Source organism: Mixophyes fleayi, chromosome 2 (genome assembly GCF_038048845.1).
Source record: "Mixophyes fleayi isolate aMixFle1 chromosome 2, aMixFle1.hap1, whole genome shotgun sequence".
NCBI classification, from domain to species: Eukaryota; Metazoa; Chordata; class Amphibia; order Anura; family Limnodynastidae; genus Mixophyes; species Mixophyes fleayi.
The window spans coordinates 237,817,909-237,829,940 of record NC_134403.1 but is presented as its reverse complement, the minus strand read 5'-3'; the positions used below and the strand labels follow the sequence as shown (position 1 = coordinate 237,829,940).

The window sequence follows — 12,032 nt, the reverse complement described above, 5'->3', positions numbered from 1 at the left end:
ACCAAGACAGGGAGGAATGTGCGCTTCTCACATGATGAGAATTGTGTGTTGGTGCACAACATCATTCCCTGCTACGAGGTCATCCTAGGGAACCTGGCAGCCCGGACTCCTCTAAGGCGGCGTCACCAACTGTGGGGGAGAGTCTGTGAGGCCGTAATCGCGGTGGGCCCACTGAAGCGGACAGTGGCACACTGCCGCAAGCGCTTCTCTGATATTAAAAGGGAGGCTTAAAGAGAAGATGGCTCAGGAAAGGAGGTCGACAAGGCGCACGGGTGGTGGCCCCCCACTTCGTATTGAGTACACCACGTACGAGGAGGAGCTGCGCCAGATAATGCCGGCTAAAATTGTAGAGGGCATAAATGTGCAGGACACCGATTCGCCCTCTTTTGGCCAAGTAGTTGGTGAGTTATTTGTTTTTTTTACCCTAACAGTATTTTAAATGTTTTTTTCTTTTTAAAACTCCTTTTTTCTTTTTAAAACTGCTTTTTTCTTTTTAAAACTGCTTTTCTCTTTTTAAAACCTCTTATCTCTGTGCAAACGTTTTTTCTTATTTGTTATTTTTTTTTTGGTTGTTTTTCAAAGTGTATTTTTGACTCTAATAGTTTGTAAAGGTTTTTTTTTTCTCATAGCAAAAAAAAAAAAAAAAAAATTGCAAACACATTTGTGCAATAAACAGTATATTTGGAAATTGTTTTTTATGGAAATACATTGTATGCTTTTTCTAATACATCCAGATTCGCCAGGACCGCAGTTCAGTCCCAGTGCCAGACCTACACCTCCACCTTCAGCGAGAGATTCGGGCACAGACGAGCAAGCAGGTTCGTGATTTCTGTTTAGGAGAGAAATAATGGAGTTAATTGATTTTCTGTGCAAATGTTGCTGTCAATTTTTTTTTATTTTTTTTTAATTGTTTGCAATGAGAAGTTTGGGCTACATTTTACTAAACTGATATGTTGCCTATAGTAACCCATCAGAATATACCTTTACTTTATTTATTGCATTCAACAAAATGACAGCTAAAATCTGATGGGTTGCTATAGGCAACATCTCCACTTTTTATAGCATGTAGTTTAGTCAAAATAACCCAGCATGTACTACACAGTACAAATGATAATGGGTATTAAAAGGATAATAAGTGCATCCGTAAGCAGGTAGCATATGACTAGAAATCAGGAATGCAAACATTGTGAAAGAATCTGTAGTTGCTAAAGAATATTCTTTCCTATCCAGTGTTCAGAATGCAATATACAAACTTATTATATACTATATACTTACCGTCATTTTTCATACACAGGGCCCTCTTCATACCAGCCACCTCAGGCGGAGTCCCTGGAAATGTCCCCTGAGCCAGAGGATCAAACGACCATCACCCTGGTAACAGTGGATGCCCCTGTGTCTGGCCTCCAGGAAGTTTCACCTGGCCCTGCTGAACCATCACACCACCAACCTGCACCTGAAAGTATGGACCCAGCCAGAGAAATGGCGCTGTCTATTGGCGCATTCCAGCAGCAACAGACATTGTTCATGGACAGGCAAACTCGCCACATGTCACAAATTGCGGCCCAGTTGAGGCGGATACACCGATCCAATAGTCAACTCCCTGCTGGAATCAACCGTCTGGCAACAGCTTTAGAACAGACCAATGTGCAGCTGGCCCAAATGACTGGGGCTGTGGAGGCCTTACATTCCACAGTACGTGAGGGGAATGCCAATGTGACCCGGCTGGCAGGGCAACTACATTCAGAAATTGTAGCCCGTTTACCGGCACCTCTGTCTTCAGCCACCACCAGTGCCGCTAGTACGCCTACCACATCTCTACAGAGTACTCCTCCAAGGAGAGGTGCTCGCACCAGGGGTGGGCGAGGGAGGGGAGAGAGTGGCACCAAGCATAGTGATATGCCTGCAAAAAGGCAACGCTAGCACAATGTTTCTTATTGATTAATGTTTTGTCAAGTTTCTATAACCATTATACGTTATTATTTATTGTGTTCTGCAATAAATGCAGTTAAATTTCTATTGTGTCAGTCTTTCTTTTCTGCACATTAAACAAGAGTATACTGATTTTTTAACAACTATGCACTAATTTCACTTAAACATTGACCTCTGACTGTCACATTCCAGGGATGTTCATATTTACCACATGAGGAGTACACACTATCCTGTTTTTAAAGGTTCCAATTTACAAAACATTTAAAATAAAATACTAAAATTGCACTCACATAAAACACATTTTGTAGCAAAAAATGTTTTTCATACTATGTACTTACACGTAAAGTAGTTTGCAATTAGACGGTCTCTAATCTCCCTTCCGCCCTCTGTGCTCTGCACATCACCAGATGTGACACGTACCCCTTCTTCTTCACTGTCTACTGCAATAATCGGTGGGGTAAGTTGATGTAAAGCCAGGTTATGCAGCAGACAGCAAGCCAGGACAATCTCAGATACCTTTTCAGGTGCATACATAAGCACCCCACCAGATTTATCAAGGCACCTGAACCTGGTTTTCAAGAGTCCAAACGTACGTTCTATGACACCTCTAGTGGTTATGTGTGCCTCATTGTATTGGTGCTGTGCAGGAGTCTGAGGATGCAGCAGAGGAGTCATGAGCCAGGAGCGACACCCATATCCTGAATCTCCTGCAATAAAAGTAAAATGTTAGCTACCATTTACTTTGAGCATGTTGTACAGCAGTTAGCATATGTGAGTCCATTTGAGCAAGGATAAGGGATATATAAAACATGCAAAGTACATACCCAAAAGCCATCCCTCCGGCATTTCACCACTTTCAAATTTGGCATAAAGGGTAGACTGTCTCAGGATAAAGGCATCATGACATGACCCAGGATAGCCTGCAACAACACTCAATATACGCTGGTTAGCATCGCAGACAACCTGCACATTCAGGGAGTGGTAATGATGGCGATTAACAAAAACCTCTGCCCTTTGGTGAGGTGGTCTCAGGGCAATATGAGTGCAATCTATTGCACCCATTACCGTAGGGATACCTGCGACCCTATAGAAAGCTCCCTTGAGCTCATGCCACTGTGACTCCTGGCTGGGGAAGCTGATATAGCTAGGGCACACTCTTTTAAGGGCACCTAAAACCTGTCCAAAATGCCTTGAAAATGTCGGCTGCGTTATGCCAATCACTCTGGAGGACACAGATTGAAAGGAACCTGTTGCCAAAAAGTGAACTGCACACAGTAGTTTGTGTAGTCCTGACACTGCAATAGAGCGGCTGGTTGTAGGCTCCAAATCATCCTTCACTTGCTCATACAGTGCCATGAGGTTAGTACGATTGAGGCGAAACATTTGTACTACCTCCACATCAGCCAAAGACTCCAGATTCAAACGCACTGGAAATGCACGTGGAGTGCGGGGTCTTTGCAGGCTCCGCGGAACAGATGCCAACTGCTGTTCATCCTCCTCCTCCTGGCGCCTTTCTGCCTCCATCAGGTAAAAAGCTGCAAACATACACTGGCAAGAATGCACCACATTACCTGCAAAAGCCATTCTCCAACAACCCCACACCTGCCAAATAATGAGGGGCCCTTTTTGTAAGCATCATGATTAACTGCTGGGCAATAGACGGTGATTGTCTGTGATTGCTTCAGGCAGAAAAACCATTTTTCACATGTGGATTGCATTAGCATTAAAATAAGGGTTAACTATGTAATGCAACAATTCCCATCCTAGTTTCTTTGAGGCAACAGTATTCTAGTGGTTTTTTGGAAAGTACAAAACAACTAGAAAAGGAAAGGTGAAATGAGATTTTACTATGCAATCATACTGGGTGAAAAAATAATGGAAAAAAAAAAAAACAGTAGCCTGAAATTTCATGACACTTGGCCCATTTTCTATACACAGTCCTAATGGGTCATTGGACATGAAATAGGCCTTTCTCTTATGGTCTGATTGGCAAAATACCTGAAACAGCACACTATTTGAACCATCACGCCGCTCACAAGCAGCGCTTTCATTTTGGTCTTTTGAATGGCGGTTTTCCAGCGGCTTTATAAACCCCCTAATAGTAAATCCGGCTGTTTGTATGTTGAACATTGTTGAAACCGTCATGGCGATGTATACAGAGGCAGGTTTTGAAACATCATTTTTGGCCGTTTGGACGGCGGGTTTAGCCTTAGTAAATCCGGCGATGGCTAAACCGCCGCCAAATCCGCCGAAAGTCGGCGGGTTTACAAACACGCCTGATAGTAAATCTAGCCCTTAATGTTTAAAAGGGGTGAGATAGAGAAATAGAAGAATTACTCTTGAAAGACTAATTAACAATAGACAAATGGAACACTCTTTGTTTTAGGCTGCAGTGTCTCATGATAATTTGTTTTGCTGAGAATCATTATCCAGCAATGAAGTATATACATATTTGCTCCAAAATATCGTTTATGTATCTCAGATGAGTCATCAACAGTTAATTTTTACATTTCTCTATTATAAGTTAGGAAAGTCCGTTGAAAAGGTATGTAGTCAATGAGATACCGAGTTCTTAATGAACAAATGACGGACGACACTGGATTGCACGGTTAAGACCCCCTAGTCATTCTTGGGAGGGATCATAGTTAAATGAATACAGCCATTTCCCCATAGAGTCAGAGTCCAATCCAGCTGTCATTTTGTTGTAAAAATCTTCCTTTCTGCATGTATGTTTGTATTCAAATCTTTGTATTCCCATCATTCATTGCTTTCCTATTTCTCATTCTTTACACAAACGCTAGTACCTCTCTCTCTCCCTCTCTCCCTCTCTTACTCCCTCTCTCTCTCTCTCCCTCTCTCCCTCCCTCTCCCTCTCCCTCTCTCTGCTCTGGTAGAGATAAAATCAGACACAGTCTCAACAATGGGGCTAAGATATATTTTTATTTTTTTTACATAAGACAAATTCAGAGATACACACACTAGATCGACATGAGTTACAGAAACAGTCAGGGGTTTTGTTTTCATGGGTATAGAAACTGCTGATTTTAAGCAGAAAGGTTCTGTTGTGGAAATACGATTCATGTTTTATAGATTGCATATCTGTGTTGTTTTTTTTTGTTTTATGATTCGTGCCTCCTGTACAAAAATGTGCACAAAGGGTGGATAGGAGATTGCTGGAAGTTAGGCATACAGATATGCATCTCTGTATATAACATTGGAGTAGGATTTTTACCACAAGATACGACATAATGTGAAACCCTAGAAAATGTAGAATTTTCATGTTTTATATTTTTTTACTGTTAGACAGACATGTACTGGATACTGTTATATTTGAAGAAAGTGTTATAGAAATAGACCCCTTTGTCTTTCCCACTTAGTCAAGTAGCTGAATGTGAGGTACTGAGAATGACATGTGAGTTAGCAGAGGGAAAATCGATTGATATACATTGGTCTTCAGCATTTTTCTAGTCTAGGGGGCGATATTGAGGTGACTGAGAAATCGTTTTATAGCAATACCAGCACATGATTAGGACACTATATAGAGGACTTTATACAGTGACACAGTTACCAACTGAAGTAGCTGCTAGTAAGGTCCACACTTACACACACACGACCATACATGGCTGTCACACCAGGGCGAACATAGCTGTCAAATAGACAGCAGGGTTGTATGTGACAGTTAGCAAATCTATGTTTTGTTTTGTTTTTCATTGTATTGTTTTAGTTTTAAAATGTGAACACACACACACACACATGCACGCATACACATATTGGTTAATATATAAAGATTTGTGTTACCTGAGGAATAAACTGTCTGGAAGGTGAAGAGATGTGGTGAGGAGTCTGGCGGACTCTGGAAAGATGGACAAGGTAGACCAATAGAGCCATCCCATAACCCTCCTGCTGATGGGTTTTCCTCCAGGTAAAACAAATACACGTCATCCAATTACCACCATGCAGGATACAGGTGTACCAATGAAAAATGTCTGGGTAAAGGTGTATTGAAATGTGTCTAATGTATTACTGTGTCATACTCAAAACTTTTGTTATTCAATGTGATAGTCCTAGAGTTATAATAGATGATAGGGGTATTCATGTTATTGATAATAGAGGTATAATGTATGAGTAGTGGTAAAAAATCACATACTTTCAATTAGCCATAAACCAGTGTGAACATAAAGTAGTGGTACTCGGTAGAACGAATTGAATAGAATAAGAGTTGGAACTTGATTGAAGTGACTGATAGCTTCAGCCACTAGTCCTTTCCCGCTACCAAAAGATCACTCCTGGGCAGACTCCTAACCTGTCGGTTTTTTGAAATGTTAGTGAGATGAGATTGTAACTGGAAGGCTAGGTTAGACCTTGAGAGAAGGTAAATAGTGAGACAGCAACCAAGAACGTCCAAAACACTGTTTCCTGGAAGGTCACACTAACTGTCAGGATGTTGGATCGGGAGAGTAAGTTGTGGAGCAGAAATTTCTTAGGCTCAGGTTATTTGACAGACAGGTACCAGGTGTAAGCTACCAGCACCAAAAGTAGCAGAGACACTGGTACCCATTCCACCCAATGCAGAGGGGCCAACACTCAGAGAAGGGTCCAAGGGCACTCATGAGTCTGTTCTGGAAGGCCTCAAATGCAGTTAGTAGCACGTGAGCCAAAGGCTAAGACTATTGTCCAGCATGAAGTTGTAGTTTTTCCTGTTTTGTGTTCTCTCATTTCCTTCTCTTCTCAGGACGGTTAATTCTTTTGATTATTAGCAGGTGACAGAGGCTGGTTCAGGTTATGATAAGGAGGTATTGGGGAGAAAGGAGAAGTTAGTAGCATAATCGGTCCAGCCAATTACTCTATTCAATTCAGGGGTAAAGGAAAATTTGGAAACCTCGGAGCTTGGAGAAAGTGCGAGGGGCTATTGTCTGAGTAGCATTACGTCCGTAAGTACGGCGACCCCATGGTTAGAAAAGAGGTACACCCAGCGATGCCAGTCCAGTAATATTCGGACTTGAGCAGGCATCCTTGTGAATGATTATCATTCTTGGGAGGGTAAGGTTTTAGACCAAACAAAGTGCTGGGCGTGCTCACACGTGCCTCAGTGATTATATCAAGTAGGATTAGTTCTCTTTCCACTAAATATTCTTGAGGTACCCGAACTATAGGTGGGAGGTCGCAAAGGGAAAAATGTAGGACACCTAGGTCCCTTAGTCTGAAGGCTCCCAATGCTTTGCAAGCCGATCACTGTTAAATCTGAGTATCGGGAGACTGGGAAGAACGAACAGACAATAGCCCGCCCACAAGTGTTGATGAAAAGAACTGATGACATTATTAGAAGTGTATATTAACGCAAGCTGAAGGAGATTGTATATGACATTATTGTTAGACATAGGATGATGCTATTAATGAACATGAAGTGTTTAAATGTATTATGAGCTTAAAGACATGCGTTGGACAGATGAACCTGTTAAACTTGAAGAACTGTAGTAGAGTATTCTGTATAACTGATGCATGATCTGTTGTACTCTGTACCTTTCCAAATAATGTATTACGTGTTTTATTGTACCCTTGAAGGGCATACAAAAGGTTATCTCCAAGCTCCAGAAATGTACGGTCTATAGTAAAAGAAGAAATCGTTTAGAGGATTAAGACTCTCTCTTATGATAACTTGTTTAGATCTACAAACAGCGTGGTCATACACCAAGGGGGATTTGTATTACATAACAATGAAATGTGGTACTGAGATCCTGCATATAACATCTTTAAGGTGATAGTTTATTATACTATCAAAGGGTGGACTGTTGAAGTCGTATAATTGGATGAACAAAAGTATATTGGTTTAATATTGTTTAGCCATGCAAATGCGATCCGTACACTACGTAACACGTGGCATGGTGCATTCGCACGGTAAAATACGCACGCACACACTCGCATTACAACATTTAATTATTTATATAATTCATATTCATATTGGCTCCGTTACACTGTAATTTAGGAGCAGATAGTATTTGGTTTATTATTAGTATATATATATATATATATATATATATATATATATATATAGTGATTATATGTACACTTCAGTGATATTCAAGGTTCAGGTTATAGGAAAGGTACCACGCCTGGTGTCATATTAAAGCCCTATTCATCAGCAGCTGTCCGGTGCAGTCCGCGAAGAGATCGCACATTGCATACGTTAGTTATTGATATTAGAGAATAAACCTTTGTATGATGCTGGCTATGAAAGGAGCAGACCCCCTGGAGAGACGACCCCCTCCTTTGGATTCCTTAGATTGAATCAGCCTATGATCTGATTACCCTGAACCCACCCAACGTCTGGACCTATAGAAGCAAGCTACGTCATCTCTATTGATCACAATGAAACACTGACTGTATATATAATAGCTGCATCCCCCACCAGCCTCAGTCACTTCTGACACAGTATTCTAAGCAGATATACTGTCAATTGGGTCCCGTGGTTGCGCAGTGAGCGCAATGTGATAAGAGCGCGGTATGTATGTATGTAACTTTTGGTATTGGCTGTACTGTACTTTATTACAATATAATAATGTATTGAATTGTTGACTATTTACATCTGCTAAAATAAATAACTTTGTGTTTTGGAAACACATACAATTGATTGGGCAATGCTTATTTAAAAACGATAAAATTACTTTAATACCTGTATAGAGAACAGCAACCTTTTCCTGGTGAATACTTACCTTACGTTAGACTCGGCATCTCCACCATAGGTAGCATCAAACCAAACTGACTGTATAAGTCTGTAGTTCCCGTGTGTTCCTGCCAATATGACAGTGTTTGTGGAATCTGGTCCCCTGACAATGCATGCTTTTTCTATCATCTAACTGAAGCTCAGGTGTGTTAATTATTCACTAACACATTTTTAAAGATCTATAAGTGGTACTAATATTTTGTTTTGTATTTCTTGAGGATTCCCGGAAAACATACACTGTTAGAGTTAGCTGGTGTCCATATATGAAAAGCAATGATGTATGGAAACAAAAATATAGCCCTTATGACAATTGTCCTGCATTAGAAGTTAATGTCAATGTTTACAAAGAAAACTCACACCATCATTATATCCTCTTTTATTCAAGCAGATGGAACCAAAGGGGCAGTAAAATGTCTATAAAATATTGTTTGTGAGCCTTTATGGCAATTGTGCAAAATGTTAGTGAGCCATGCTATGTATAATATGCTTTTGCATGCTGCACACAAATACATTGCTGCCAAAATTTTTCTTTGGAAATAATGTTTATATATCCAAGCACTTAGTAGAAATGTGAATCGGGGGTCCCCTTGGCGCACAATAGGTGTAGAGGTGAAAATATGTGTAAATGTTGGGCAAATATTAGGCCCCTTTAACTTTATTTAATACAATCATAAACAACATATTGCCACATAGAACAATATATCAAGCATAGGTTGCAACCTTGCAAAATGTATCACATTTCAGAAGGACAGGTATCAATACAATACACATCCGAATAAATAAAAGGACCCCAAGTGCAATATTGTTCCTAAAGGGAACTAATAGTCCACGTTTGTCAAAACCTCTCAATAGATGGAATATTGGAAGGTATGTCCCATTAAGTTCATTAATTAAGTTCCAAAAGGACAATCTTTCATCATGGTGGGTAGTTTACCAGAGGTAACAGATAAATAAACTTTAAGTTGGTAGCAATAATCCCTTTATAAGTTCTCTGCGGGCTGAATAACCGAACGATATCTAATGTCAGTCCAGGCAAGATGTAAGTACAGACACTGTCTGTGGCTGGGTATTCAGGGGCTATGGACTTACCAGGTAGGTAAAACCTCTTCTTTCCTGATGATTGCAGGCTGAAATAACCAAACGGTATCTATATCAGTCCAGGCAAAATGTGGATGCAGACGCTGTCTGTGGCCGGGTATTCAGGGGCTAAGGACTTACCCCAGGTACGTAAATACCTCTTCTTTCCCGGTGATTACCATGCCGCTGCTCTCGCATCTGGATGTTAGGTCACTGGAATCGGGAAGTCGCGGTTGCGGCTTCCGATGAGGTGCACATGTGCATGCGATCAATGTGTGTTAAAGCGTTCTGTCTTCTTACTGGCTCCAATCCGGAGCGTGTAACAATGGAGAGGAAAGGCTGCAAGTTAAAAACCCTACGCGTTTCGCCAAAGCTTCTTCAGGGGTATTAAGGGTTGGGATTATCCCTTACCTTTCTGGCCCCCCAGGCAGCCATCTTATACTACATTCTAACAAGGGAGCGCGAAGCACCTCCATTTCTTACAATATCCACGCACTTATCCACGCACTTATCTTTCACAACATTGTCATCCTGAAGGTGGTGCCTATACAGGAGGACAATGTTTTAGAGGAGAAGTAGGAACCTGGCAGTCACCATATTATCAGGGATCATGTTATCCAACAGTACTTCACTAGTAAGTACACCATAGAAATGGATACAAGGAAAAAGTTTTGTTTCCAGAATATGGTATTGTTTAACATAATTTAACAAATGCTTCTTCCTGCTAACCTTGGAGACCTTGGTGTAATATATAGCAAGACTAGAGTTACTCATGTAAATGTAATGGTTAATGGGCATGTATTAAATACAGCCTACAAATCCTGTTTAGCTGGTACTTGCTAGTGAACACGTTAACGGCTTCATAAGACAATACTCTCCAATGTCTACAAAAATGTCCCACACCCTAACCTTTGGTGCTAAATGGCACAAATTTGCTGTTAGACATGTGCATCATACCCTATAGTCTATATAATTTTGTGTATCAAATATGGGTGTGTTTACCAGTTTATCACACAGATATTTCCTGATGGAATATATAGCAACAGAAGGGTAAACAATGTAAAGAACTAATACATATAGCCCATGTAAAATCCTGATAACCTGTTATTTGCTAATTGACAGTTTCAGAGCCTCAGAAGATACCACCCTCCAATTTGTTAAAGGAAAAACACATTTAGTGCCCTGCATAATAACATGATTATTGACCATCAAACCCTAAAAATACATTTGTAAGAATCTACCTGTATACAATAATCTTTGCTTTATAAAGTGCAAGAAGTATAGAATGTGAAGACACATTTGTGTAACATGAATTACTTAATTTAGATATGCATACTTGTCACCTTATTTTTCCCTCTGTTGAGGTAACTGCCTACAGGGGAGAGGAACAGCAATAGTTGTAGGAGGTAAAGGAGCAGGTATCTTCTGTTGCTCAGGCTCACCCAGTGTCGGACTGGGGCATGAAGGGCCCACCGGGGGAATGCAACACTAGGGGCCCATCAGAGGGGGTAAGGTCAGCCATCATAGAGGCGGGACCAGACACTAGAGGGGGAGTGGTCAGTCCACAAAGGACAGCTAGCACCTTAGTGTAGTATATAAAGAATGCAGTGTATGTATAAAGAATACACTGTCTTGACCTGCCCCTTAGATTGGGCAGAACAGTCACCAAAAATCATGATTGTCCCACTAGACCAGGATTGGCTAACCTGTGGCACTCCAGGTGTTGTGAAACTACAAGCCCCAGCATGCTTTGCCAATATATAGCAGATTATTGCTGGAAGGGTATGCTGGCACTTACAGTTTCACAACACCTGGAGTACCACAGGTTAGCCAAGCCTGCACTAGACTCAGATCATTTGACAGACTGTACTACCTGTTGTTGTCACTTTTACCACCTGTGGCTGCTGGTTTCTTTAGTTGCGGCTTGTCTGGATCCTGGAATGTTGAGGGCCCTATTTGGAAAAAATAATTGGTACATTTAGAAATGTCAACCATCCCTGCCATTAAATCAACAACACCCACATTTAATAATTAGGCCTCTCTCCAGCCTCAACATTTAAGTAATAGTGCTCACATTTGATGAATAGATCTATTTCCCTCCTACCAACCTACACATTAAATTAATAGTATTCCCATTTAATAAATAAACCTATTACCCTCCCTCCAAACAGTCCCAGCAATAAATTATTAGCCTTTATGTTTAATACATCCATTTCCCACGACCATTCCTAGCATTAAATAATTAATATTCACATTTAATAGATAGCCCCCCTCCCCACACATTCAATTATAGACCCAAACCAAC

At 40.8% G+C, this 12,032-nt stretch overlaps 2 protein-coding genes across 6 annotated transcripts in view; one reads left to right on the top strand and one right to left on the bottom strand.

Annotated features, from left to right (window-relative positions):
• The window catches only part of LOC142138765 (tubby-related protein 1-like), a 326,146-nt gene that overhangs the window by 254,511 nt on the left and 59,603 nt on the right, over positions 1 to 12,032 (bottom strand). The gene's annotated exons all lie outside the window — the stretch shown is intronic.
• Positions 332 to 10,306, top strand: LOC142140594 (uncharacterized). Its single transcript, XM_075198296.1, has 4 exons — positions 332 to 401; positions 735 to 818; positions 1,295 to 1,798; positions 10,155 to 10,306. Exons 1-4 carry the CDS (start codon positions 332 to 334, stop codon positions 10,304 to 10,306), a joined length of 810 nt encoding a protein of 269 aa, XP_075054397.1.

Excerpts from the sequence above, each read along its gene's own strand:
- LOC142140594 (XM_075198296.1), top strand. The coding sequence starts at position 332 with ATGCCGGCTAAAATTGTAGAGGGCATAAATGTGCAGGACACCGATTCG. Across the intron at positions 402-734 it reads CTCTTTTGGCCAAGTAGTTG|ATTCGCCAGGACCGCAGTTC; the intron begins GTGAGTTATTTG and ends TAATACATCCAG. Across the intron at positions 819-1,294 it reads GGGCACAGACGAGCAAGCAG|GGCCCTCTTCATACCAGCCA; the intron begins GTTCGTGATTTC and ends TTTCATACACAG.